General features: G+C 46.5%; 1 protein-coding gene across 9 annotated transcripts; it reads left to right on the plus strand.

Moving 5' to 3' along the window:
- Positions 1 to 841: 841 nt before the first annotated feature.
- On the plus strand, positions 842 to 27,609 carry SEPTIN6 (septin 6). Of its 9 annotated transcripts, none has more exons than XM_066182020.1 (11): positions 843 to 908; positions 7,033 to 7,147; positions 14,108 to 14,303; positions 15,458 to 15,644; positions 15,875 to 16,036; positions 18,409 to 18,505; positions 18,762 to 18,930; positions 19,887 to 20,019; positions 20,674 to 20,864; positions 22,779 to 22,822; positions 27,097 to 27,609. In XM_066182020.1, the coding sequence occupies exons 1-10, from the start codon at positions 882 to 884 to the stop codon at positions 22,780 to 22,782; spliced, it is 1,281 nt and encodes a 426-aa protein (XP_066038117.1). In that variant the 5' UTR covers positions 843 to 881; the 3' UTR covers positions 22,783 to 22,822; positions 27,097 to 27,609. The 9 variants fall into 9 exon arrangements, with proteins under 9 accessions (XP_066038112.1, XP_066038111.1, XP_066038117.1 ...); XM_066182021.1 differs by lacking the exon at positions 27,097 to 27,609 and adding an exon at positions 25,638 to 27,090; XM_066182018.1 differs by lacking the exon at positions 27,097 to 27,609 and adding an exon at positions 24,559 to 25,257.
- The last annotated feature ends 344 nt before the right edge of the window (positions 27,610 to 27,953 follow it).

A 27,953-nucleotide genomic window follows, 5' to 3' on the forward strand; every position in this document is an offset into this window, starting at 1 on the left:
GGGAGTCCAGGGGCTGGGAAAGTTACTTTGGGGAAGGATTGACTTTCTTCTCTCTCAGCCTTGTTTGGTGCTTGTGCTGCCATCAAAGGAAGGGAAACCCAAGCGGCACCAGCTACACCCTCGGAGCAGGAGCTGTGCTCATGATAGGCCGGGAGTTTAGGCTGCACCGCCGGGAGGAGCCGGGCCGGGAAAGGAGCTGTGGTGCCACAAGGAGGGAAATCGGCACAGCCGCACTCAGTCGGGTGCTCGGGTGGGCCTGACCCGTCCAGCGGACCCGGGACAGGGCAAGTGCAACATCCCGCTTGAAACAGCAACTCATCTGCTGAGGCTGGGGAACCTGAACGGACCCAAACCGCGAACGCGAGCCCAGCCTCGGGGCTGCAGGGCTCCGGCCCGGCCCAGGAGCCACAGGACATCGGGACGGGTCTCCCTGCGTGGGCAACCCTTCCCCGCGCTGAGAGCGAGCACGGGCCGAGGGGCCGCGGAGGCAGCCGGGCAGCCCGCGGGGCTGCGGATCCGCTGGGCGGGGGCTCGGGACCGATGGGCCGGGGCTCGGGACCCCCGGCCAGAGCTCCACGCTCCCCGGGCCCCTCCAGCCGCCGCCCCGAACCTCTGCCCGCCCCGCCCGCAGCCTGGGCTGCACCATCAAGGGGTGCCGCGGGGAGGGACCGGCGGCCCCGCACCTCACAGAAGGCGGCGGCGGCGGGACCGGCGGGACCGGTGGGGTCGAGCAGGGCCGGGGGGGCGGCGGGGCGGGGCGGGGCGGGGAGCGCGGGCAGGGCGGGCTCGGGGGCGCGGCGGGGCCCCCCCGCGCGGTGCCGCGGTGGGCGCGCCCGGAGCCGCCCGCAGGCCGGGGAGGAACGTGCGGCGGGCGGGCAGCGATGGCGGCGGCCGAGGTGGCGCGGCAGGTGCGGGCGGGCGCGGGGGCCGCCGCATCGCGGGGACTGGGCAGCGCCGGGGCGGGGGGCCGGGGCCGGGGGGGCGCCGGGGCGGCGATGGGGAGAGCCGGGCATGGCTGGGCTGGCGGGGCCGGACTGGGGGGCGCCAGGCGGGCTGCGAGGAGGACACCGGCCTGGGGCCTCCCGCGAGTTCTGAGACTCGGCTCGGAGCGGCGGGGGCTCCCGGAGGGTCGGGCTTTGGGGGCCGACCCGAGGGGAGCTGAGGTTACCTGGATGTTGGGGTCTCCCCCGCTGCAGCCCGGCCCGGCGACCTTGGGCTGCCCGTGCCGCGGCGGGCGGGGGTCCTGCCCCGCCGGTGCTCCCGGGCCCGGCCACGGCCGGAGCCGCCGCGCTGCCCGGGGCCGGCCGGGCTGCAGCGCTGGGAGGCCCGGCCGTGCATCCCTTACCCAGGTCTGGGGGCCCCTCGCCGGGCCGAGGCACGGCAGTGGCATCCCTGTCTCTCCGGGGATGCTGCTGTCCTCGCAAAGAAACCATCAGCCCTGTTCGGTAGGGCGTGATGCGGGAAAGGAAGGTCTCCAGTATGGCACCGCGGAGGAGCTGTGGGAGCCGAACACCGGCACCGTGTCCGTGCCGCGCATTGTCCCCGAAGGTCCCCGGTAGTGACCCCGGGTGCCGCCGGCCGCTGCCGTGCTCTCCCGCCTGCCTGGCGCGGCACAAGATCCCTGTGTGTTTGCGGAGAATTATCCAGAAGAGGAGCAGAGGGAGTTGAGCCACCTCTGCGTTTGTCAGAGAAATGCTAAGGAGGCATCCGTAACGTGTTTGCATGTGGAAAGGTTTTGTCTGTGGTTTGATGGGCTTCCAAGTTTTATGTCCGTGTGTTAATACAGAAGTAATACTTGAAGTGAATGCTTTCCAATTTCATTTTCAAAGCGATATGTTTTAGCAGGGACCCAGTCTTGCAGAACGGGTAGATGTAGCCATTCCTTACCAATTTGTGATGTTATTTCCTCCTGGACATACCCTTTGCCTTGTATGTGACTGCCAAAATATGTGAAGTGACTCAGTTGCTCCCCTGTCTTTTAAAGAAATTGAGCGTTAAGCTTTCCTAAGATAATGTACAGGAGTTTGAGACATCTGCTTGTGGTCTGGAATGAAATTATTATACCACACAGCTTCGCTTTGGAGGCAAAAAGGAAAGCTGGCTGTGAGACAGACTTGAAATTAGTGTGCTGCAAATTGAAAATGTCCTTTTATGAACAGATAACTTGTCAGCCAAGGTCTTGGGCATCTGGTCATGTCTGGTTCCTGGAACAGTCAACTGTAATGTCCTGGTGGTAAAGGGTTTGAGGTGTAAGAGCTGGGGCTGGGTTTGTGGAGGAGCTGGGGTTACCACCCTGCTGTTGTCCTAGAAAACTGTAGATCAAACCCACACTTACTGCAGGGATGGTTGGTGAAACCCCCTTCTCCCCAGGTGGGCAGGGTGGCCTTGTCACCACCAAGCTGAGCCCCTTCTCCTGTCCTCTGCCAGCGGGGAGGATGGGTGCAGAGGACCGGCCTGCCAGACACTGTCCAATTCTCAGTCTGTAGTAGAGGTCAGAAAAATTACTGCAACTGCTGATAGTGATATGCATCTTTCAACTGCTGGAGGAGACTTCTCCTGGGAATGCATCCAAACTGCATGGCATTTCTGCAGCCTTTTGTTGGGGGCATAAAGAAGTGTAATCTTAAGAGCTGTCAGAATTTGAGATTTCGGGAGCACTTGACTGTTTGTGAGTTTGAATGGCTGGGTGATGCAGTGCGGCTGGAGAGGGTGGTTGATGGTCAGGACTCCTGGTGAAACACTTCTTGCTTTCCCTGGGGCCCGATTCAAAACTATTTCCCTCCCATTTTTGTGGTGTTTTTCTTTTATATTCTTGAGGATCTTTTATCAGCTGAGCAAGAAAAAATAATACAAAGTCTTAATCTAGACTTTACATTCCTGATTTACATTTGTCTCATGGAGGATGTTTATAGTGTCTGCTGGATAATTCTTTCATTACATAGGAGAATTACATACTTGTACAAGTGAGAAATAATTGGTACAAGTGTTGCTCTAATTTGCTGTTTAATCAGAGCCAAATGAGTCTGGGGAAGTGAATGCCAGAACGCAAAGGTCATGAGAAGGGATCTGATGTTGTTCTAGCTTAAGGATGATGTGAAAAACTATGGTGTGGAAACCTGAATTCAGGTTCTGCCTTGCTTTGCCATTTGACTTTTTGTGCAAGCGTTGTCTCAGGTTTGGGGGTTCAGCCCCCAGGTCTCAGCACTAAAGGCAGCAGAGGGGCAGGGGGTGGCTGCTGTGAGAGCTGGCAGTGGTGGGGGAGCTCTGTGAGTGTTGCTTGGTTCACTTTTGTTACAGGATGGTGCTGCTGTGTTTGTTGTGGCTGTTTGGAAATTTTTCTAAGGGAGTCTCCAAGGCCTCAGGGTTTGAAGTGATTCTCATTTGGGGAGAGGTGAGAAATTGTGTCAGAAGTACCAAGTGTCAGCTGTCACTGTCCTGAACAGAAACACTCAACTAGATTAGGTATTGTACTGCAGCCTCTGAGAGCAGTTTTGTGCTGTGTGGGCATCATTTGGACACTGAGCCCCTTGGGTTCAGCGCTGTAGCATTCTTTATTTTCTTTGCTGTGCTCTGCCTGAATATCAGCAAGTGGAGGCTTTGCCTTTGCCGTGGTACCCTTTCTCAACATTCCGTTAGACCTGGCCACAGACACAGTCCCGAATAGGCAGCGTTGACATTTGCAATGAGCAGCACCACTGCGTGTGCTCTGCTTTATCTCCACAAAGTAGCACCGGCCTCTCAGGGCTCCGAGGACATCAGGAGGTGACAGTGCTGTACCTGCTTGTCCTGCTAAGTAGATCAGGGCACGGGTGTGTATTCAGCAAGATTTTCCTCTAATCGTTTTTTCATCCTGAGGACCCTGGAGTGATTCAAACACCTGGAGACTAAATCTTGCCTCCTTTATGTAAACTAATAGCTAATGTATGGTGCTTTCAGGCTTGGGGTCACTTGTTACGACATCTTTGTATTTTCCGTATGATTCAAATAGTTTTCTGTAAGAGTTAGAGTAGGTAGCATGGCTTCTGTGGCATGGAGAAGCCCTTACAAAAGGCTGTATAAATCCTTCTAAGGAAGGAAGAAGTAAAATAGCTTCTCCAGGTGGCTACTTCTTACTTTCACTCTGCAATAGCCCTGCCTGATAATACAGCAAGAGAGTATGTTGCTCTTTTTGTTCTTTGAACTTGTTTGTGACAAACATGCTTCACTTCCTCCCAAGCAACAACAGCCCATTCTGTCTAGGCAGGGGGTCACTCTGTGTATATGGGGAAAAAAAAGGCATCTGGTATCTTGGTGTGGTGCCAGTGTTCACACTGGCTTTCCAGAGATTCCATCTTTGTCTTCGTTCCAAGAAGATGTAACCTTAAAATAGAGAGTACAAAGGCTCTCTGCCATCCAGCGCTCACTGATGCTCCTGGGAAAAGCCTTCATACATGCAGTAGTTAAACTTTGCTTACCTTGTTGGTACCTCTTCGTATGTTTTAAATTTGATCTGGTTTGGAGGATGAATGATGGAAGAGTCTTGGACACCTTTTCAGCAAAAAGCTTATAAGCTTAACATATTCTCCTTCAGTGTTGAACAAGGGGATCCAAACCTACATTTAATATACATCCAGGATGACTAATCAGTGTGTTCATGTGTTGTTTATGGTGGTGCTGTTTATATATAGCAGTGCTCTGGTACAGAGATATCACTTGGTGCTTGAAGACTGGTGACTTGCACTGTTCTTGGTGGATCAGACAGAAAATGTTTCTTTTCTCTCCACTAGTTTGGTAATTGCTGTCAACTTTCTGATTTGTGTCAAAACCAGGCTGATCTTAAAACGTTATTTTTTTTTTCCACTGCATCCAGTCACTTGATGCCTTGGCCAAGGAGGCTCTAGATTTTTAGGCAGAGTAGCACAATATACCTTACGGCTGCGTACTTAACATGGAGGCTTAGCTGCTGTGCCTGGAAATCACATTTTTCGGTAGTTGTTTCCTGGCCTGTACCAGATGTGAAGTGTAGTTTAACTGCTTTGTAAAACCACAGGTGACTAGAAAAAGAACCTACAGGAAATTACTTGCAGGCTCAATCCTGTGTGATGGTGAATGCCTTCTCATAGTTGAGAACGGTTTAACTTTTACCATTTGTTTTGTTCTGTCTGGATCACACTTATATTTAGGGATGAGGGGATGATTTGCTCTTAATGAGAGCCCACACTCCTGCCCACACTTCCTGGGGAGAGTAGTGTTCAAGCAGGTTCCAGTGGTGTGGTTTTAAGGCTGAGTATTAAAAATACACTTGACATTTCTCCTTCCCCAGGAGCCGTCTGCTGGTGGTTGCGTCTTGTGCCTTTGTAGGCTCTGTCCCCCACCTGTGTTCTTCACCAAGACTGTGGGGCTGTTGCCACAGGTCCAATACTGCCATGAGATTCCCCAGTGCTGGGGTTTTGTTTTGGTGAATGCAGTTTAAGAGAGTTTGAGTGTGTTGTCACAAAATCTGTGTGTTTGACAGCCTCCCTTTCTTCTGCATTACTGGACCTCACAGCTGCATTGTCAGTAGGCAAAACCAGAAACTGCTGGGGAGCCTGAGTGCCTTCCTTATGAACATGTCATTAGGAGGGAAGGTGCTCAGGGATTAATGAAGCACCATATTTGGTGAACATCTTGTCAGGAAGAGCCAGACTAATACACAAAATCTGGTAAAGGGGAAACATATTTACACATGACAGACTGGTAAATATGGTTAATGATTGAAGTGTGTTTGAAGCCTCATATCTGAAAAAAACCCACCCAAATCCACAACAGCAAAACAGTAACAAAACAAGAAGTTATACAGATGGGCTGCTGTAGTAAATGTACTCCTTGGGGATGTTTTCCCAGCCTAAAATACCAGTGTGATTAGCAGAAGAGGCAAAACCAGTTCCTATAAACAGGCTTTCAAGAGATGTGAAAGCATGATTGTGAAGGCATAAATTCAAAATCACACCCTATAAACTACTACCTTTTTGCTGTAGTATTTTTTGCAAACTGGTGGAAAGCTAGAGGGGAATTTTCTGTTTTTCACACTAAAACGCATTTTTAAGAAAAGCCTTTGCTTCAGAGAGGGAAATACCTTTTTGGGGCTGCAGGAGGACAACTTACCAGTACACACCAATATAGGGGTGCAGCACTGACTCTTCAGTTTGTCTGGTGCCATTTCTGTGGCTGAACCTCCACATGTCATGTTTTACTGGGCAGGGTTGGGACCCAGGGTGCCTTGGCACAGACTGGCCAGGTGAAAATTTCTGACCCCGCTCTCAAGGGTCGTGGCTCTTCTGGGCGTGGAGCACCACATGTTTCTCTTGGCTGGGGGGACCAGATTAGTGGTGTTGAGCACAGGAGAGAGCAGGGTGCAGGAGCAGCTTCTTAGGAAGTCCTTTGGGTGGCTGGGCAGGAGCAGCCCTTGCCCCTAGCAGGAGATTTGGGTACCTCCACTCCCAAACCCTCGTGGCAGGCTCCTTCAGGCCTGTGAGGTTATGAGCAGCTCAGTTCTGGACACTTTTTCTCTGCCTTGTTTTCCTGTAGGTACAGTTCTCCTTACTGTTTCTAGCTAGTTTCTATAATTGCAGCTGTGAATGGGAATTACATGTGAGTTCCAATTCATGTAAAATGAATTTGTAATAGGCTTGTGGGAGGAGGTGTCATTAATAGGTTGTTTTGCACAGAGGATTCTTTTTGTTTTCAGTATAAGGTGTGATTTGAGTTTCTGCGTATTTTTTGAAGAAGCAAGTGTTTTTCACCTCTTCATTTCAGCAGCTGTGTTTGTGTACATGTTTTGCACATTTTAGTGTTATTCTGTCAGGGCTACGTTCAGATGCTTGGCAGATGAAACGTTCTATTTGTGCCTTCTGGAATTGTTTTAGAGAAGAGTGAAGCATGCTGGCATGATTGACAGATCTGTTCAAATCTCTGCCTGTACTGTGCAGTTGATTCCACTTGGGAGGTCTTAAGGGTTTATACAGAGAAGCGTATTTTGCTTGAAAATGACACAACTATTTCATTGTATTTCAGGGTGAAGGCTGTCGTACTGTGCCGCTTTCTGGACACGTAGGATTTGATAGCTTGCCTGACCAGCTGGTTAATAAGTCAGTTAATCATGGGTTTTGTTTCAACATCCTGTGTGTGGGTGAGTATTTCCATTTTGGGAAGTTCTCTTGCTGAAAAATTTTCTGCAGCTGGATGTAGCTTGTAGTTTACAGCACTAACAAGGTTGCTTTGATTTAAATTTCCCCAACTGCTCCATTTTCAGTAATAAGAATTACTGGTGCTCTGGGAAATCCCCACTGAGGTTCTGCAGTATGGCTTTTTACCGAGCAGTGAAATAAAATGCCTAAAATCACAGGCTGTTATTATGATCTCTCTTTTTGTCATATGTTTGAATTTCACATTTTTAAAAGAAAATAGGTACTCATGCCAGAGTGCTTTGTCACAAGGTCTTGTTTGGTTAAGTATTGAATTATTATTATTATTATTATAATTATTATTATTTTAACAAAATACTAGTCATGCTCCTCTTAAATCACTAAAAGCTATTTTTTTCTCCTCCCTTCTGTGCATACTTGAATTGAGATAGTGTCTGGCCAAGGCTTAACTCTTCTGACAGTTATCCAAGCTGCTCTGTGGTGTGGCTCGCAGCTGGTGCCTGGCACTGTAGCAGGACTTGGTGTCTGTCCCTGCAGCCCATCTCACAGGTCTTTCCCAGAGTTAGGATCCCAAATAATCCCTTCTCTTAGGTAACGGAAGTAAAACCCTCTATGGCTTTGGTACCAGATTTTGGGAAGGTGAATTAGGAAATTAAAAATAGAGAATTAGTAATTGTCTGATGGGTTTGCTGATGCCAGGATGGGTTTCCCTGCCTCTTGGAGCAGGAGGTTACTGCATGGCCATGGCTGCTCAGACTAAGCTGTGTCTGCAGATGATCCCAGCAGTGCCTGTGTGGCGGAGGGGAGAGGAGCGGCTGTGGATATCTCCTGGGGACTCTACTGATGGTCAGCTCTGCACCCACACAGAGGTTTTTGTCCCCTACCATGAGACATGGCAGCTCATGGTATGGACCTGGTGTTTAGCCAGAACAGGGTTAAGTCTGAAATGAGAGTAGTAGAGCAAGGAGAGGAGAACTGAGCCCTGTTAAATGGAGCTGAGAAGACAATTTTCCTTACAGCCCCATTCCTGTGAGATGGTAAACTTTGCTGACAAGTGGATGTCACTGTCAGGCTGAGTCTCTAGGTGATTTCCACAGTACATGAATGTGGTATGACCTAAGGAAACTCCTGTCCCCACGACAGGAAAGTCTGAAGGCATTTCCTTTTCCAATTACTGGGCTGCAATGTTGTTTTTACAAGTTCTAGGTGTAGGAGTGGGTGCCTCCTGTAGTTATACCTTCACTTTGATGTGTGGTGGGGAGCTGAATGCCTGTGCTTTCCTCTTTGCAGGGCAGAAATGGAATGCATTAATCACTTGTGGAGGGGAGGGACTCACCAAGATCAATGTACATTAATTACTAATGTCAGTTTTTTATGAATAGTAATAACACAATCTTGAAATAAGAAACTTTGTAGAAAAATATAATAAACTTCATAAAAAAAAGATGTGCAAATATTTGTCCCCATGCTTAAACATCCTGGAAAAAGAAAACAAAAATTCCCAGTGTTCATCTGTCATTTGTTCAATTGGATTTCACTTGTACAGCAGAGTTTGGGATTAAAAATTGGAAGAACAAGGAAGCAAATGAAGATTGGATGGGGATCCTATAGGTAGGCTACAAAACACAACTGAAAGGCACTTCATTGCCCCCCATTTTTCAGCTGTGTGTGGCATCTGTTGGATGAAAAATCCAGTGATAATTCTAGTCTGTGTCATCCTGGATCTGAGCCAGTGATTCCTCCAGCTCTTGCTGGAGCAGCCAAGGAAAGCTTCAAAAATGACTCTCAGCAGCATGTCCAGAGTGGAGCAGTTTTTAGCTCTTCTCGTGCTGAAAGCTGTCTCCCCCGTGAGACTAGAGCCAAAGCCAGAATATATGAGAAAACCTCTCATTACATGCTAGGTGTTGCAGATGGTTTCTCTGATCTTTTATTTCTCAGCACAACCATTTTCTTCCTAAACCTTACATGATAAATTTTTGGTTGCCTCTTAGTTCAGTGCAAAAGCTGGAGAAGTGTTTAATGGCTGAGACTTTCTGTGCTGACTGTATTTCTCAGTGAGATAGGGGAAAAAGAGGAGGAACAGGCTGCTAGTTTTTGATGTAAACTTTCTCAGTTTTTGACAGGGTAGATTGTAGTTGCATTAAAATAGTTTCTCAGTTTAAGCAGGATTTCCCCCCTTCCTCTCTCCCAGGTTTTGCAGGGAATTTGTTCTAACTGGTCTATTCAGTGCAGTGAGAAAGGCTGTTTTGTGGCAGGAATACTTCATTTTCTCCCGGGACTGTACCAAGACTGTTCGAGGTCTCATTCCAAAGGAGTGAGCCTGTGATGTGCAGAAGCTCTCACCTTGGGGGAGGGAGGGATGGGCACAGGATTCCTGGTGCATTCCAGCAGGCAGCTCTCTGGGGTGATGAGCTGTACAGCCTGGAAGTTGCCCAGTGGTTGTTTCTGTGGTCACTGGTGCAACCAGCAGAGGAGAGAAGAGTTTCTCTAATCAAAATGCCATCTATCTGTCTCCTCAGCCTTCTCCTGCCCTGTGCTGCTGATGTCCTGGGGTGGATGCCAGGAGCTGGGTGCTCCTCTGAGGTGGTGTTTCAGTGTATTTTGTGAGTCCTTGTTGCCCTCCTTGCCCCTGCAGCCCAGGCTTTGCCTGGCAGTGGGGAATTGTGTGGTGCCTCTGCGTGCCTGTCAGATGAAACAAACTATTTTTCGCTCTCTCCTTGAGATATGGCCTTATCAGTCTGAGTTGCCTCAGGGCTTGTCTCAGCAAACCTGCTACATTGGATTAGCTCCCATTTCTACACATGAAAAGGCTGTGCATGCATATACATTTTCTTTAAAATTGAATTATTTGTTATCTGGAGCCATAGTTGTAAATCTTGTGGAGGACAGGTGCTGCTCTCTCATGAAAGGAAGCTCTTGTGAAAGCTGCTCCCTGCCTTTGAACTGGGGAATACTCCAAGGCCTCCTCTGTCCTCCCACAGAGTTGATTGATGATGATATGATCGGGGCCTCTTAAATCCTGAGAGTTGTGGGAAAGAAGGGCAGTGAGCAGTTGCTTGTTTCACTTAGCACATGCTAGGGAGAAGCAAATTAAATTTCCAGGCACAAAAAGAGGAGGTACAGCTTTGTGGTGTATAATTCAGCTCATTGCTGCAGGTGCTTAGAATGCTAAAAGTTTTGTGAAGAGAAGCCATGAAAGTTCATTCAGCACAAAGATGCCTGTCCTGGTTTGGGAAGTTAGGAGCTTGTCCCAGCTGTAGTTTTGCAAGTGGCTCCACCACTGTTCCATCAATGTGAGACTTGATGAAGTGCTTCCATAGAGCAGAGAAGATACCATGTGCACGTGCAGCTGGAGCAGGGAATATGTCTCAGGAGAACGAGAGGATGTGTGGGGAGCCCAGCACAGCTGGCCTGTTGGGCATTAAGAGTGGATAGTGTTTTCTCAGCACTGATGTAGGGCTCCTGCGTGTCCAGAACCTGTGGTGTAAAAAAAAAACCCGATTTTTTAATGTCCTTGAAAACTGTCAGATTTAACAGCAAAACTCCATCCCATGATGAAAGGTACAACACTCAGGTTTTCCACTGCTGTCACATCTTCCTGGTGCAGAACTCTACCAATAAAGGTCACTCTCTCTGCCCTCCCCACAGAGCTTTGTCAGCCCTGTTTCCGGACAGCAGACCACTGTCGAGTTGCATAATCCCTAAGTACGGTTTTGGAGATCAAATCACATGTGTCCATAAAGCCTGACATCAGGAAATAATCCCCTTGTCAGGGATGCTGTTTTTTTCAAAGTAATTCTGCTTTTTAAAATCCCTGTTCATAATTCCTGGTTTTTGGGGAAGATTCCAGTGCCACTGGATGGAACAAGCACAGACCACTTGTCCTTTTTATCAGACTGTCTGTTCCATCTGGACTCCTGTCCTTACAAGAAGTAGTTGCCACCATTCACATCTTCCAGCCAGTAAAAAGTTGCCTCTGTGTGAGGCAGAAACTCCCTGAAGATTCAGAAATTCTTCCTTCTGTCGTTTTGGCCTTCAAAATAACACTGACTCCTCTGCTCATATTTAACACAGCAGAACACTTTATTAGTGTCTTCAGTATTTTACAATTTCATGTCACTCTGTCAGTGTTAACATTCTTTCAGCTGAAACAGTCTTTCCCCTCTTCTCTGTCTTCCCTGGCAGGCTTTAATTCTGTGTCAAGTCAGTGGGGTTACACAGTGCAGGGACAGGGGTATCTGCTGGCTCAATGTAAATTTGGGAGTGCAGACTTCATATGAGATGCCATGTTAGTGCCTGGATGTTTTAATCGTGAAGGTGTTTGGATGGGCAACTCCCACCTGTGGAAAAATGCCACAGTTCTGATATTCCCCTTCCAAAAGGAAAAACTCAGTGTTTGAGTTCAAAGTTGCCTTTGCTGACCCTGTGTAGCTGGCACGAGGTGGAGTGTAAAAGCATGTTCTGCATCTCTTAAACACTTCTCCTAGCCCCTCTGACAGTTAAAGTCACTCCTGCTGGAAAAAACACTTTAGATGGATTTAAAGTAGGCAATGATTAACAGGTTCAGGATGTGCTCAAACAATAGTCTTGGCCTCACATGAGCGTCTTTCACCCAAAAGAAGGAGGGAGGCAGAAATGAGAGGTGACTTAAAGGGTGCAGTCTGCCCAGAAGTCAGTGTGGTTAATAGATGACTTGTGTATCCACTGCAGAGGGCAGCTCCCTGCCCTGGTCACTGCTGCTGATCCCCTGTCACCCTGTCCTGTAGCCTTGGAGCTGCTCCAGGGGCCTGCCAGGCTGTGGGGCAGTGGCACAGGAGGAGGCTTTGCAGGACTGTGTGTGGGTGATGCTCCTGCACTGCAGGGCTGAGGGGCTCCCCTCTCCTGAGATGTCCCGTCAGCGTTCCTGGCATTCACAGGCAAGCAGCCAGCTCACTGCTCTGTCCCACCCATCTCTTGGCAGGGGCTTTGGAAATGCTGCAGCCTTCTCAGGCTGTTTAGATTTTTGTCTTTTTTTACACTGCTGTTTTCCTGGAATCCCTGAGAACAGCCTGGGAGGCCATACAGGCTGTTAACTCTAAAAATCCCTGTCCAAACCATGGCAATGCTCTGGTCTGATTTGTGCACCTGCTCCTTTTTGGGGGCAAATGGTCCCTGATAAGTCCAGACAATGAGATTCCAAGTCAATGAAGGGCTTGTTGGACCAGCTTATTCTTCCAGTGACAGAGGTAACCTTGTGCTTTGCTGGGTCCCCCTCCCTTGGTGTTGCCAGTGCTGTTGTAGGTACAGCCGATGCATTGATGCAGCACAAGGGACTGCAGCCATGTCAGCTCCTGGTGCTGACTCCTTCTTCTCCTCTTCAGATTGGAAACCAGATTGATGCAAAGAGCAACTGCACTGGTGATTGTTCTAGCTGCAGCTGGTGTTGGTTGGTGATGGAGCACAAGCTCTCATCTGGCTCCCAGGCAGTTATGCAGCTCAAGGTGTACATTGACTTTGAAATGTTAATGGATCTTTCTGCCTCTGGAAAGACACTGGATATGTCATCCTGTCAATCAGGGACAGTTCAGTTCCCAGAGCAGGGGATTTGGGACCACACAATATTCCTTCTAACCCAAACCATTCTATGGTTTTATGATTCTGTGTTTGACTTGCTCTGCCATGTACTTCAGCCCTGAGTAAGGAAAATCCCTTCTGAGGCCAGAATAGGAATTTGTCTGCTTGCAGGGGTGAGGCTTAGAGATTTGGACATTTTGTTGGGGGAGGGTGGGGAGGAGTTTCCCACTTCTTGAATTGGGCATTTCATGCAAGTTTGGATCTGCTACAGAGCTCTAAACCTACAAGAAATAAGAAGCTCTTTTATTCTGAGCAAAGTGGGAAAATGGTGAAGTTGTTTTGGTTGGGAGCTGAGGGCTGGGGGAAGGAGGGGAATGCTCTTGCAGCCAGACACAGTCTCCCTGTGGTCTCACAGCAGGCTGGAGGAGCAACCTTTACAGAGGGTGGGGTTCGGCTGCTCTGAAGTTTCTCCAAAAGCCATCTGGGCAGCTCAGAAGCTGCTGTTTCTCTAAAACACATCAGCCCTCACAAGGCAACAGACCAGACTGTGTAGGAAGTCAGATCTTTGAGCTTGGAGAGCTGGCTCTGTTGTCAGAGCCTGGTAAGGCAGGCTGCCCTGCGGAATGTGTGCACAGAGGGATTTGTTTTATTCTTTCTGGGATGTATCTAAAACAAATTCAAGACTGGTCTCTGGGATTTGTCTCTTCCTTCCAGACAAGGAAGTAGTTGCCCATCGATAAATGAAAGCCAAATAGCAGTTCAATACTGATAGAATACTAGCAGAATACTGACAGTACTAGCAGAACTTTTGGAAGCAGATTTTGCAATATTGCACAGCTTGTGTAGGCCCTAAGGTATGAAACCAGAATTACAGAAAATGCCCCCTCCCAGTGTAGAAGGCTGTTTGTCCAACTCGTTATGAGAAACCAACTGCACAACTTGCTGTGGGACTTGAACCAGCTCTCAGGGTTTCTGCATGGAAGGAAGCTATTTCTGTGGCTTCTTGTTAGTGACATTGATCCTGGAGCAGCTTTTTTTGGAAATGGCAGTGAGCCCCATTTCCTCTCCCACTTTTAAATGAAAACAGCATCTTCTGTAGTGTAGTTGTGGGTTTAAGCAGGATTTGAACGATGCTTTCCCCTTTGCCTTTTCACCTCTTTCTTTTCATCTCTATTTTCTAAGGACATTAATGGCCATTAGACTGTGAAATGTAATTTGCCCAGAATACAGACCTCCCATTGTTCATGGCTTTCTGTTTACCAGACGCTCCCTTGGGAGCATGAGATCTGCTTTCATCTGCTACAATTTCACCCCTGTTAATGTTTGGAAGCTGAAAGGCCAACCCATATTAATATTCAACAGAATGTTTCAAATCTCTTTTTCTCCAATAGGGGAAACTGGCCTTGGTAAGTCCACCCTCATGGACACCCTTTTCAACACCAAGTTTGAAGGTGACCCAGCATCTCACTCACAGCCTGGAGTCCTGCTGAAATCCAGTACCTATGACCTGCAGGAGAGTAATGTCAACCTCAAGCTGACTATTGTAAGCACAGTGGGCTTTGGGGATCAGATCAACAAAGAGGACAGGTGAGTGTGGGGAAAAGGGGCTATATTGTGACCTGGCTTTTCGTTCTCCCTGTGCCCTAGTTGGGCCTGACTGCACTCCAGTTTTCCTGCTTGCTTCTTAGGAGTTGTCCTTGTCACTTCTTTGGGATGGGACAGGTAGGAGAGAGGACAGAGGCTCTGGAGTGTCAGCACTGCTTCAGCAATAAAGCAGCTTTTCTCATGCTGTCAGAGCAATTTCTGCCCTGCTGGCAACCTTCTGCCCAGATTTATCTGGTGGGGAGACTGAAATGCTCCAGGGCATCTGGGCTTGTTTTGGTTTGTGCTGACCTCAAGCTGCTGACCAAACCACTAGTGTGGTTTAGTGTCTGCTTGGCTTAATATCCACTTTTGGCAGGGCTCTTCCATGGAAAAGGCCAAAGGAAGCACAAAAAGGTGCAGTGAGATACCCTGGGGGGAATGTCTCTGGCATCTCACATCCCAGAGTGGCTGGAGTGTGTTGATTAAGGGATGTGCAGTTACACCAGACAGTCTCCAAGGTGCATCTCTGCAGAGACGTTGCTGATGAAATTTGCTTTTTTGTGGGTCTCTTAGATATTTTTTTAAAGTTTATTTAAAATGCACGAGTGTCCTTTACATTATGAGTCTGCCAGGATCTGTATTCCAGAAGGCCTTGCAAGGGAGTTGCAGGAATTTCCTACCTCAGTGCACTGCGCAAAGGTAGTACTGAATGAAGCTGTGTCTTCCACCAGCAGTACTCAGGGCTGTAAGAGCAGCAAGCCATTCACTCCCTGAGTGCAAGCAAGGGTTACACACTGCTGCAAATGAGTCTACATTAGCCTTGCTTTAGAAAGTCTCTTACCCTTGCATTTCAAAATATGAGAGTCTGCTTTCCCTGGAGAGGATGGTTTATCTGCTGACCTCTGCTGAATCCCAGTACTGTGTTTTGACAAACAGGCTGCTAGAGTCTGATGTAGGACCTTGTCAGCAGTGCAACTTTAAAATTTCTTATAGGTGGGGAGCAAGGGAGGTAGTGAGAATTGGTCTCAGGAAGTGGAAAATGGAAAGTGAATTCTATCAACAGCTTGTTTCTTAAAAGCAAGCCAAGGGGCATTGTCCTATTTGTTTTGCTCTCTGACTGTGAGATGTAAAGCTTCTTTTTTTCCCTTTCACCAAAGCTATAAGCCCATCGTTGAGTTCATTGATGCTCAGTTTGAAGCCTACTTGCAGGAAGAACTGAAGATAAAAAGGGTCTTGCACAACTACCATGACACCCGGATCCACGCTTGCTTGTACTTCATTGCTCCAACAGGCCATTCCCTGAAATCCCTGGACTTGGTAACGATGAAGAAGCTCGACAGCAAGGTTGGCACAAGTAGCTATTACTGGGCAGATTTACTGTTTGCATAGTGGAAAGGCTGCTGCTTTTCCAGAGGATCTCCTCACCTTGAATAGCCCTTCTGGTCTAAACGACTGAGTTGGCAGATGATTCTGTAGATTTATTGAGCACTTACAAGTTTTTGAAGGTTGTATTGCAGACTTAGAGAAACTCCCATGGGCAAAGTTGATTACTTCATACCTCTGTTTTTTATTAGGTGAACATCATTCCCATCATTGCCAAATCTGATGCCATTTCCAAGAGTGAGCTGACCAAGTTCAAAATTAAAATCACAAGTGAACTGGTCAGTAATGGAGTGCAGATCTACCAGTTCCCGACAGACGATGAATCAGTGGCAGAGATAAATGGGACAATGAATGTAAGTGACTAAGTTATTTTTCCTCTCCCAGAAAAGCACTGTCAGTGTAGGGATTGGTGGCCCATACTGAGATGTTTCTTAAATCTACTTTCCCATTTATTTTGTGTCTTAAAAACAGAGGATTTCACAGGAATTTCATCCTTGTAGTGTTATCCTAGGCTAGGAGAGATTTTTGGTAGGCTACTGCCTGTCTGGTGGGCTTTTCTAGTCAGAAAACAGACTTTTAATACCCTCCTTGTCCTTGCATGTATCTGTTGAGGGGCGTATAAGAAATCAGAGTTTAAACCCTTTTCAGCTCAAGGGTTTGTCATTACTCCTGTCCTATGCATCACCTAATGGCCTCCCACAAGTAAACTTCCAGGATCCTGTGGCAAGGAATTACACAGCTTAACCAGCAAGGTGTGAAAAACAATACACAACTCAGACCAGACCTGCCTCCAAGTGCCTGCAGGTGCCATTCTGGCTTTGGCCTTCCCAGCATTGTGGGTGCCTGTCTGTGGCTCCTTGAGGATGAAGCAAGCTGTCCCTTGGCCCTTTGGGCAGCACATCCTGACCATGGTCCCATTTTCCAGAAGGCTTTTCACAGGAAATCAAGTAGGGGAAGTTGATTGCATTACTGCCGTGGATGTAGTAGAGGTCCAGCTGATGTCCATTTGTGCCACCTCTTGATTTAGTATTAATAATTGTAGAGTGTTCTGGAGAGGCCTGAAAGAAACAGGAAGTTTGTCCTTACGTAGGAGCTGTCAGTGATGGTTTCCTGGTCAGGGCAGTTCAGTGTTAGCCCTTCTGAGGGTGGAAGTGAACCTCTGCTTGTCTTTCAGCCATTTACTTTTCTCCTGGGAGGGAATTGCTGCCTTGGGTTGCAGATGTTCTGGGTTGTGTCAGTTGTTGCACAGAAAAGTCAACTCTAATCCTCTATTACAGTCAGAATTACCAGGTTTATGGGGACAAAGCAGGCCAGAATTTGACCAAGGCAATTTTGCAGGTCTGGAAAACTTGTGTCCAAATACTGATATTATTAGAAACATAAGACAAATATTACTCTTACTCTGTGTGTATCCTATGTGAGAGCAGGGGGCCAAGGAATACAGGGGAAAGAGCCCATCTCTGTGAATGCTTGCTGGCAGTTCTGCTTTGTTTGACTGTATAAGCCACACTCTGAAAGCAAAAACATCATCTCTGAAATCTTTTGCTTGTACCAGCTGTCATGACCTTGTCCAAGTTTTTAGATAAACTGTGCAATTCACTACCTGCTCTTGAGAGCAATCTAGGTTCACTGGTCTTCCATGTAGTTGGCTTCCTGAGGCCCTTTCCTTTATCCAGAATTAGGTACACTTTAAAAGCTTTGCCTAACAAATGTCACTTCACAAAACTCAGCAGAAAGGGTTGGTGCAAGGAGCTGGGAACTCGAAGTGCTGAAACTTTGCACTTGAGTTCCTTGCAGCTTGGCAGAATGCAGTTTAGTTCTGAGGAGCCAGAGAGGAAGGGAGAAATCTCACTTACAGAAAAAGGCAGCAAAGTACGATGGCAATGTCTGGGGGGTTTGCTTGTCTGCCTGAGTTTTGGAAATGAGAAGACTATAAGGTGAGCTCTTCAGAGCCTAGATAGGTGTTTGGAGGGTTTCAGTTCCAATTTTGCTGAGCTTTCACTGGGCAAATCTCTTTTTGCCTTCTGCAGAGAGATCATCTTTAATGAGAAGTGACTATTTCTGATTTCTGAGTTTCTGAAAAGCAAATTACACAGCGTTTGTGTAATATGAAGTGCATATCTCAGCTTGAAGAGTATGACCTTGGGTCACACTGGACACTGTGGCTGGGGACATGTTCAGCCCTTCCTCACCTGGGCAGAGGCAAGCAGGGAGGAAGGAGCTGTTACTCTGGGGGTGAAGGATGGACTTCCATCCTGCTGCTGTTTCAACACGATCTGATGGAGCAAGGTATCTTGTGCTCCAGCATGAGCTAAAGTGGTGGGGGGATAAAATCAAGAAGGCTCCAAGACCTCTTACTGCTTCTGTGCTTGTGCAGATGTTCTCCTCAGGCACGGCAAGCCCTGGGACAGCACCGCAGCCCAAGCCGCAGCACTGTGTTCCAGCTGTCACTCTGATGCCAGTCTTGCACTGGCTCATCTCACCTGAGACTCTGTGGCTGGGAGGATCAGCCAGGTAGAAGATATAGAGTGGTAGCCCTAACAAGGTTTCCAAAAAGAGGACCTACCCTGCTACCCCTTGTCTCGGACTAGTGGCCAGTGACTAGACTCCCTGAGTTTAGCGTGTGCGTAATGACTGTCTTGCTCAGTGGCTGTGCTCATCTATGTGCTGGTGGGTCAGCCAAGTCGGAGAGGGACTAACGTGGATATCATTAAATGTGTTCCAGGCCCACTTGCCATTTGCAGTGATTGGGAGTACGGAGGAGATGAAAATAGGAAACAAAATGATGAAAGCTCGTCAGTACCCTTGGGGCACAGTGCAGGGTAAGTTGAGCCCTGGGATTTTCTTGGCATGAATGGTGACACTTGTGCAAGGAGGCAGTGGGCTTCCATAAAAGGAGCAAGGGCCTGCTGGACTTGAATTATCCTTTGTTAAATCCTTGTGTCAGGCCTATAGCACCAGTTTTCTCTGCTTGGAAGGGCTGGGGTTAAATCTGTTGGAGGAGTAGACAGCTGGGGAATGTGGGAAGAGGTCTTAGTTTCTGTCCCCATTTTTCCTCTTTACCATGTCTTCCTACAGTGGAGAATGAAGCTCACTGCGACTTTGTGAAGCTGCGGGAGATGCTGATCCGTGTGAACATGGAAGACCTTCGTGAGCAGACCCACACACGCCACTATGAGCTCTACAGGCGATGTAAACTGGAAGAGATGGGTTTCAAGGACACTGATCCGGACAGCAAACCCTTCAGGTGAGATGCCTGGAGGAGACAAGAGAGGTTGAAGGGGGCATTGTTGGATGCGCTGTGTGCTTGTGTGTGTGTGTGTGTCCTTGGAGGTGCACGGAAAAAACCAATGCAGCAAGAAAAACTGCCAGGTCAGATAAATCCAGACTTCAGCAAAGGTCTGACTGGGAGAAGGTGAAAATACAGAGAGGATGTGCAGGACTGACTGTGAATCTGCAAGTATGGGAATAGAAATGTCTGTGCTGCAGAGAGACAGTGATGCCTATTTTGGGCTTACCTAGAAACAGAGGCCAGACAAAGTTAAAAGGATAAAACCGGGTATATTTAATGAAGGGCCTTCAGGTACATTAAGGACAGACAAAGCCTCCCAAAGAGGCTACACCCAAAATGGACGATGGTCACGAGCTTTTCAGACAGATACAAGTTTGATCTATTTACATATCGGGTGTTAATCCTCTCATTATGACTTCAGGTAATGAAGTCGTTTACCCCCAGTTTGGTCCCCCCCAGTTCACTTTTATTTATACTTTTCTGGGCCTGAGGCTATAGGGTGTCCTTGGATCTCACGCCCAGAGGGATTGTTTTGTCTGACCAAAATGTGAAGACAGTTAACTAACATTTTATATGGAGTTTAAAATTATGCACTAATGCACTACAGGCTTTGAAAAATATAAAAGCTGAAATCTTAAGGCATCAACAGCAGTGTTGCTCTGAACCAGTGTTTGTTGCCAGCTGGTCTCTTTGAATTGTCCAACATTCAACATACAGAGAAGTGCCAAAAATCATGGGATAAAGAAGACCTTGGGCACATGGGGGGATAAAGAAGACCGTGGGCACATGGGGGTGTCTGAGTAGCAAATGTGTTATGTGCAAAGCAATAGTCATGATGAGGGCCTGATTTCAGAGGGTCAGGGAATACAGTTTGTCCTAGGTCTTATCACTGGACTTCCCTTCCTTTTCAGCTTACAAGAAACTTATGAAGCCAAAAGAAATGAGTTTCTGGGAGAGCTGCAGAAAAAGGAAGAGGCAATGAGACAGATGTTTGTCCAGAGGGTCAAGGAAAAAGAAGCAGAATTGAAGGAGGCTGAAAAAGAGGTAAAGACTGCAGTACTTGTGTCTTCATTGCTGATAAATTCACTCCCAAGTAGGTAGTTGTTACCAAAGCACTTTCTGCAGAGTGTGGTTTAGGGCTTTCTTACCAAGAAGTCTAAGGTTTCACTTGGATGGGATGTTAAGGTGTTCTGTCTGTAGGACAAAACTGAATAACAGTGCTTGTTCTGTACAGCTTACTGCACCAGGAAATGAGCCGAGTCTTGATTCTGATGGGGAGGTGCAGTGTGGTAAAAGTCAAGGAGAGAAGCAGTCCTTGAGATGAATTTATTTTACAAAAAGTACACCCAAACAACTTTCTTAACATGGTGAAAAATCCATTGATTTACTGAGCTTGAAAGGAGAATAAGGCAGAGACCCCTGGAGATGGATTAGGGGTTTTTTTACGTTTATGCTCTCCCAGTCCTCTGTTCCTAATCTGCACAATGATGCATTACTAGAACACTGCCTCTGAGTTATTGTGGAAGGAGACTGTTCCCTGCCCTTTGGGCACTGGCAGCTCAGGAGCTAGAAATGATATGGGGACCAATGGAGACTCAAAGGTTCAGATCTCAGGGGATCCTTCCATCTTCCTCTTTTCTTGTGAACAGAATGTCTGGTAGTACCACATCCTGCCTCACCTCTCTCCTTTCCCTTTAGCTGCATGAAAAGTTTGATCGCCTGAAGAAATTGCATCAGGATGAAAAGAAGAAGCTAGAGGACAAGAAGAAGTCTCTGGATGATGAAGTAAATGCATTTAAACAAAGGAAGACAGCAGCTGAATTGCTTCAGTCACAGGCTCAGCAGGCTGGAGGATCGCAAACTCTTAAAAGGGATAAGGAAAGGAAAAAGTAAGTTGCTAACCCAGAGGTATTTGCTTTTTGGTAATTGTTCTCCTTGACCATTTTTCTGGGTAGTCATATCTCCCTCCAACATTGCCAGTCCTTATCAGGGGAAGGTTTGCAGCCGGATTTAATCCCTAGTAAGGCTGAGCAGTATCTTGAAGCATGTAACATTTGCTGAAGAGCAGGGAGCAGTGCTAACCTCCCTCTTTGCTTTCTGACAGCATGGGAGAGGATAAACTTGTTTTCATTCCCCAAGATTCCCTACTCCTCCCTTGGTCTCTCAGTGTTTCTAAAAAAGTGGAACCATACTAGTTGCCAAGGCTAGGGTGTGGGTAGCAGGGATGTCCCATTACCCTCAGAGAGGAGCATGTTCTCGCTCAGGTTCTTACTTGTTTAGGTTGAGAAGATAGTGGAAATTTTTCAGGAAGACTAACAGTCTTGAATTCTGGAATCTGCAGAATGTAAGACTGCGAAGTGAGGGGACAAGTAATAGGACCTTGTTAGCACGAGTACTCTTCTCCTATCCTAAATCATCTTTTTGCCCTCCACAGAAGCAGTGGAAGATACTGCATGGCTGTAGCAGGGGTTCCCCATGCCAGGGACTGCTGTGACCTAATCCAGCCCCTTATCAGGGTCTGGGATCTGGGCTGTCTGCAGTGCCTGTGCCAGGCTCCTGAAGCTCTGCAGTTACTCAAGAGCAACCAGCTGTAGAGTGAAACAGATCTCCCAGTTCTTCCAGCACTGAGCAGTTCCCTCCCTACTGTGGTACATTTCCCTAAAGGAACACTGTGCCACCTGTGCAGGTGTGCAGAGAGTGGTGTGCAGACAAACAGGGGTCTGGTTTTGTACCACTGCCATGATCCCCACTCTGCACAGCCCTGGGGCAATCCTTGCCTGCACTATGCGGTCTTAAATATATGAATAAGTGCTGTTAAACTGGACAGTATGGGGTATACCCAAAGTGCTGACAGCACTGTTTGTCAGGGAAAAAGCCTGTGGCTGATAAACTTGGGATCAAATGAGACAGAAGAGGAAAGACCTAATTACAAGAATGAAATCCTGGTTTAGTCTTTTAGTTTAGAGCTGAAGCTGCTTCAACATGAACACTTTTATGATGAGCAATTAGTGCTGCCCTTTTCTCACTCGCCCATTCCTTTTTCCACTGCCTATTTTGATTTGTTCATTTGAATCACCTTCAGGGGGTTTTAATATCTTCTCAGACTGAGGAGTCTGAGACAGACTGGGGACAGGCTTCTCTCTCCAGCCTAGACTGTGTGAGGAATACCCAGCTGAGTTCTTTCACATTTAAAGCCCTTAGACATCTGCTCACTCAACTGCAGACTTCAGCCTTGAGATCAGTCAGGGCAGGAATGCAGAAAAGGGAGGCAACAGCCCAATTAGTATCAGCAATTAGTTGTTGTGGCCCAAGTCAAACTCTTGGTTCTTGAAGTGGTTCTTATCTCAGAACATCTCCTTGACACCAAGCATGTTGATATGGAAAAGCTTTGGTACTGTCCTTGTCAGTTAAGGGCACAGAAAACTCCATGACAGAGATAGGTCAGTGCTTCAGTAAGGCTTGGGAAGATAATAGGAAGCCTCTTTTGCCTCCAGGAAAATTGCTGTGCTAGAAGTGGTGCTGCTTTCTTAGCTCTGCAACTTCTCCAATTGTCCTTAATAATGGATCTCAGTATTTAGATTTTTATTTTTTTTCTTAACAATCCATGAATTTTGCAAGCTGAAGCTTAATTGTAGCTTTTTTACCGCTGGCTGGCAGTACAATAGCCTTTTTCTTTCACAGGTGACTTGTTTAAACCCAAGCTGTGTAATTTGCACTAATCATGACTCAGTTGATTTTGTTGTTGTTGTTGTTGTTACATCATTATCATCATTATTAGGTCTTACATGTGTGCTGTTTTACAGTTAGCTGCTGTTTGGCTGCATGGTGCATGAAGCACATTGTCCTGGTAAGCGTCATTAACTAATAGACCCTCACAGTGGGATCAGTTACCTTTCCTAAAAAAGCAGACTGCGTGCAAGTCCTGAAGCTTATAAGTATTATCTCTGTCTCCTCTGCTTTCAGCCCCACTATATGTGCTCTACCAGTCACTCTAGATGTGCAGTTGTAGAAAAAGTATGTAATTATCTTTAAAGACTCTGCAAAGTTAAATTCAGAGACTCAGGATATGGAACATAGAAAAAATAAGGATCATGTCCTCTTCATTTTAAATCTTCCCCACACTTCATGGGCTCTGTTCTCTTTTTTCTATCTCTCTTAAAAATAAATTATATTCTTTAATCACACAGGCCGCATTGATACTATGGCAACAATTGCTATGGAGATGTGGTGCTGATGAAATAGCCCAGCTAGCCATGAAAATGTCTCTCCCGTTCCTTTCTCCTTCCTCCCACTCCTCCAAGCTGTAATGTTAACTTGTGGTTACAGTGAAGGTGAAAGTAGATGCAAGACTAGTTTCTATCATCCTCATTAGGGTTATTAGTTAAACTGTTAATGGCAGTGGTCTACTTACAGCTAGGTTGAGTGGGTTTAATTGAGCATTTTTAATTTGCTGATGATTCTTTGGTGAGAGGAAGAGGAAACCTCACACAGGAATGTCTTGCTTCTTTACAGAGCAGCAATACTCATTATCCAAGGCGACTGTGACAGTGACCCAGGCTGAGGTGCACAGGCCCCCGAGAGAAGGGACCCTGTTGGAAATAAAGTATAAAACAGCCTAAAAAAACTCACCCTTGAGCCCACCCTTCCCTGCAGACAAAGCTGAGACTTACATTTTCTCCTGGATAGTCCAAACTAAATTATGGTCTACCCTTGAACTGGTAGAAGCTGATTCCAGGATTCCTTCCCTCTTAACTCCACCAAGGGAAATGGAAAAGCAAGTAAATATTATGCTGCCAGTGAGAGGCATTTGAATGTAATTTAAATGGGACCTTCCACTTAACAGAAGAGCTGCAGAAGGGTCTTGCACTGACTCGAACTGGTGCTTGCAGTCGTCTTGAGCTGTCCAGTTGAATGAATGTCTCTGCTGCCAATGGTAACTGTAGAACAATGAAAAGAACAATTCTCTGCCTATCAGGCTCTGAATGTGGAAAAATAAGCTCAAAGAATAACAGTGTTCATTCTGGTGCTAAGTACGAAGGCACAGTTAAAGTGCAGTTAGAGTGAGCATTACTGATTTTTGTTGGTTTTTGGATTGCTTTTGGCAGTCCTCATAACTGTACACTGTTGTGTGCTGGGCTTTGAATCAAATGAAGTTCTTTGTTCCCACTACACAAATGCAGACAGTGCCTTTTTCAATGGGCATTTGTCATTGCTAAATTAAATATGTATATGTGGTACTTTTCCAGGATTTAGAAAAACACTCTCCATATTGATCCATAAAGTGTTGCAAGGCTTCACTTTTTTGCAAAGATACAAACAAGTCACAGTTGATGAGTTCTCTAGCATGCAAAATGATGAAAGGATTGTTTCAGAAAATAAATTTGGTTCATCCCACTGCTGAGTGTGTGTGTGTGTGTGTTTGTCTTCATAAAGCATGTTTTGTAGTCAGATTAAACCTTATTAACACTTAGCAACATTTTCTTTTTTGTGTGCGCGTGCGCATTAGGAAAACTTGTATTTTTATTTTGGTTTTTTGTCATTAATCCATAAAACCATTAACCTGCCTTTTTCTTTCGTTTTCAGTTCGGGTTTCCTGTAGAACTTTCCCTTGGCCCCAGAGGCGAATGCCCCACCCTCGGCTGTGCCATTGTGCCTGTCTGCTCACCTTACCCATTGTTCCCCTCCTGCGCTCACCACTCGGGGTTAAACCAGAGCTCTTGGCTGCTGGGATTGTTCCTGTGAGGGACCCTGCTGGGCCGAGGGGCTCGTGCCACGTTCCTTCTGCCCCTTGGCAGCAGCAGGACACCCACTGCTCCTGGGCAAGTGTCCCCTCTCCCATTGCTCAGCTTTTCCCCCGCTCCATGCTGTCAGAGCTGCTTGGGGGGTGCATTTAGCTCCTGCTGTGGGTGCAGCCCGGTGCTGCCCTGGGGTAGGATGTGCTGCCTCCAGAGACTGGCTGCCCTCTTCCCATGTTAATTTGCTGTCCCTAAGCCCTCATTACCCCCTGTGCTGCCATGTGTGACTCAAATAACTTTCAAGGACTTTTTGCAACACTTGACATCCTCATGGGCATGGGCCTGAGTCCAAACCTCTAGTTCCCAGGCTTGAGGAAATCTCAAATTTGGATCCATGGTTTGCAACTAAGTGTTCTCTGAATGCTGCAGGGGTCATGAAGGATCTCTTGCCTGGTCTCCCTCTCAGTGTGCTGGCCTGGATGCACATCCTGGATCCAGTCTCAGGGAAAGCTGGTCACCTTGCTGTACATATCAGTGTTTCTGAAGAAAGACGATGCTGTTTCATTGACTTTCTTCTCAGTGATTCTAACAGTTTCTGGTTTTAATGCAAAAAAAAATACAACCTTTATTTTTTTTTAATCTGGCATCTCTTTAGAACTGTACAGATGTTGACAGGTTTCTTTTCGTATTTTCTATTCAGCAAAAACCTTGTTTTTACTGCAAGATTTGTGCTATAAAGGAGGGTGTTTTACTCACTGGGCCAGGAGATCACTCTGGCTAAGTGCAGCAGTGGTCTGCCTGCAAGTGTCTTCTCTGTGTATTTCTGGCTGAGTTTTGTTTTAAATAAAGTGTTCAGCGGACAGTGAATTCTGGTTAACATTTACTTCTTTTGTTTTTTTTTTTGTTTTCTTTGCCCTTCTTTTACAGTAACCCATGGCTCTGTACTGAGTAATTACCCCTGAATACAATGGCCTGGAATGGACCTTCATTTACTTGTTAAATCGGAGGGTCTAATAAAACATGACAGCATTTCAGCTGTGACCTTTCCAGGGTGTTATCCTTGCTCTCTCCTATGTCCTCATTGGGATTCTGTCTTTACTGTGTATTGGTGGTTATTGCTTTTATTAAACAATGTAAAATTAGTCATAACATGATTCTGGATGCTACAACTTTAAATCCTGCCATAATTTTTTTCCCCTACAATTAATGGATTCCCCTTTTTCCTGGTCTCGTTCCACCAAGCTAAATAAGGGATATGGAAATAAGTTCTGTGAGTTATTTTTGCTGGCGAAATAACAATGCAGTTTAAATATATTTATTGATGACATTAAAATGACAACACCATCTTAGTTTAATTATCACGTAGTTCAGAGATAAAACACTCTTTTTTCATTATATTTGGTGTCATTTTCATGACATCATCTGTCTTTTTTCATTTGCTTTTATTGTTTTCTTTTGCTAATTCATGCTATCTGAAAACTAGCATGTAAATCCTCTTTTCCATTTCAGACTTGTTTGTTGTGGCCCCGATCCTTCAGTCATGCTGTGGGCAGGCTCAGTGCTCTCTATGTGGTGAATGCACACATCCTGCCCCTGCTGAAAGATCAGATGTGTGCTGCCAGGCAGCCTGCACAAAGCCCCTCCAGATCCTGGGGTTTTAGAAGATGAGCACACGTCAGGCCTAGCCCTGATAGGTGATGCTGTTTAGTGCCAGCAGCTGCTGAGGTTTTACCTGAGCAGTGCTCTGGGTGATGCCACAGGCTCAGGAGCAGTTTCAGCACAGGGTCAGCCTGGCTCCTGCTCACAGCAGCAGCCCCAGGTCAAACCATGGCCTGGCCTCCATACCCAGCAGTCAGGGCAGTCCAAACCCTTGATGTGTTTTCTCAGGTATTCTGTTTCACCATAATTACAATTTTATTTCCCTTAGCGCTCTTCGATTGCTCTGTGGTTTGGGATTTTTTTAGCAAGTTAAAATGATTTGAGTATTTTCTTCTTCCTCTACTTTTGAATGTTTCCCTGCTCCCAAAACCAGTCAATATTAATCTGTTAATGATTTCTAGATTATCTGCTAAAAGGACAATTGAATATGACTTTTTTTACCATACTGCAAGTCACTGTTCCTCCTGACCTTATTGGAATGTTATTTAAAGTTATGTGAAATGTTTTGAAAGATTTTAAAGAAAAAAAGGTTTAAAAGACTTTAAAGAAAAAAAAGGTTTTTACTTGTGTGATTTCCCTGAACTACTTGAGGTACCACAAGGAGGTTCCATCTCTCTTCTGTCGGCTGTTTCCGTGTTGCATCTCTTTGTCTTGCTTTTTGAATGTCTTTCTCTTTTTTGCTAATCTTCTGTTTTTTTCTCTTTTTTCCCCTTTTCTCTCTATGTAGCTTTTTTTAATCTGTCTTCGCCAGCTGCACTGTGTCTGAGGGAGAAGACTGCCACTTCTAGAAGAGTTTAAGGGTCTTATGTCTGGGGAGGGGGGTACAAATCTTCAGTGTTAATGTCTTGGAAAGAAGCTCTTTTACTGACTTGCATGATACTTAAAATTGAAGTGTCTTGTAATTTGTGTGACAAGACAGGGTGATGCGGGGGGAACTGATGACCTGGAATTTTGAAGAGCAACAGAAATGTGATGTTGGGACTAATGATGTAGCGAATACATTTTCAAACGTTGTTATGGGCATATGTTTTTTCTAATGTTGTCTTTAATAATATAAATGTCATGGGCTTCCCTGAGGAGTGAAGCCTAAGGAATATTTTCAATATACTATTGTTTGATTGGTTTTGGAAACCGTACATTCAGAATCAAAGGAAATACAAACATGATGCAACTTGCTCTGTTGTCAGCCACGAAATATTTAATTTTATCAAAGAAATAAATTAAGAACTGTGTGTTCTCACTGGTGTCCTCCTGTGTCTCACCATCCTGTTAAAAGAGTCCTATTGGCTGGTGGACGTGAGTCAAGTGGTACTTTCTCTTTCCTAACTCCACCTCCTCTTGTTCTTTAAAGTTAGGATAAATTGGCAGTGCCAGGGAGGGGCGATGCCGGGGCCGGTGTGAGGATGCATTCCGTGCCCGCCGTGAGCGGGGTGCAGTGTCCCGGCGGTGCCGCCCTGCCCGCGCCCCGCATGCTCCCCGAGCCACCGTCCCTTTTTACAAATGCCAGTGCGTTCTGTATGTACACGGCCAACACTGAGGAGCCAGCACTGTTCCGCCTGTTACCTTTCTAACTTTCATGTAAAT

This window comes from Chamaea fasciata, unplaced genomic scaffold, assembly GCF_029207755.1.
Source record: "Chamaea fasciata isolate MVZ Bird 193981 ecotype frontalis unplaced genomic scaffold, bChaFas1.0.hap1 SCAF_4, whole genome shotgun sequence".
NCBI lineage: Eukaryota > Metazoa > Chordata > Aves > Passeriformes > Sylviidae > Chamaea > Chamaea fasciata.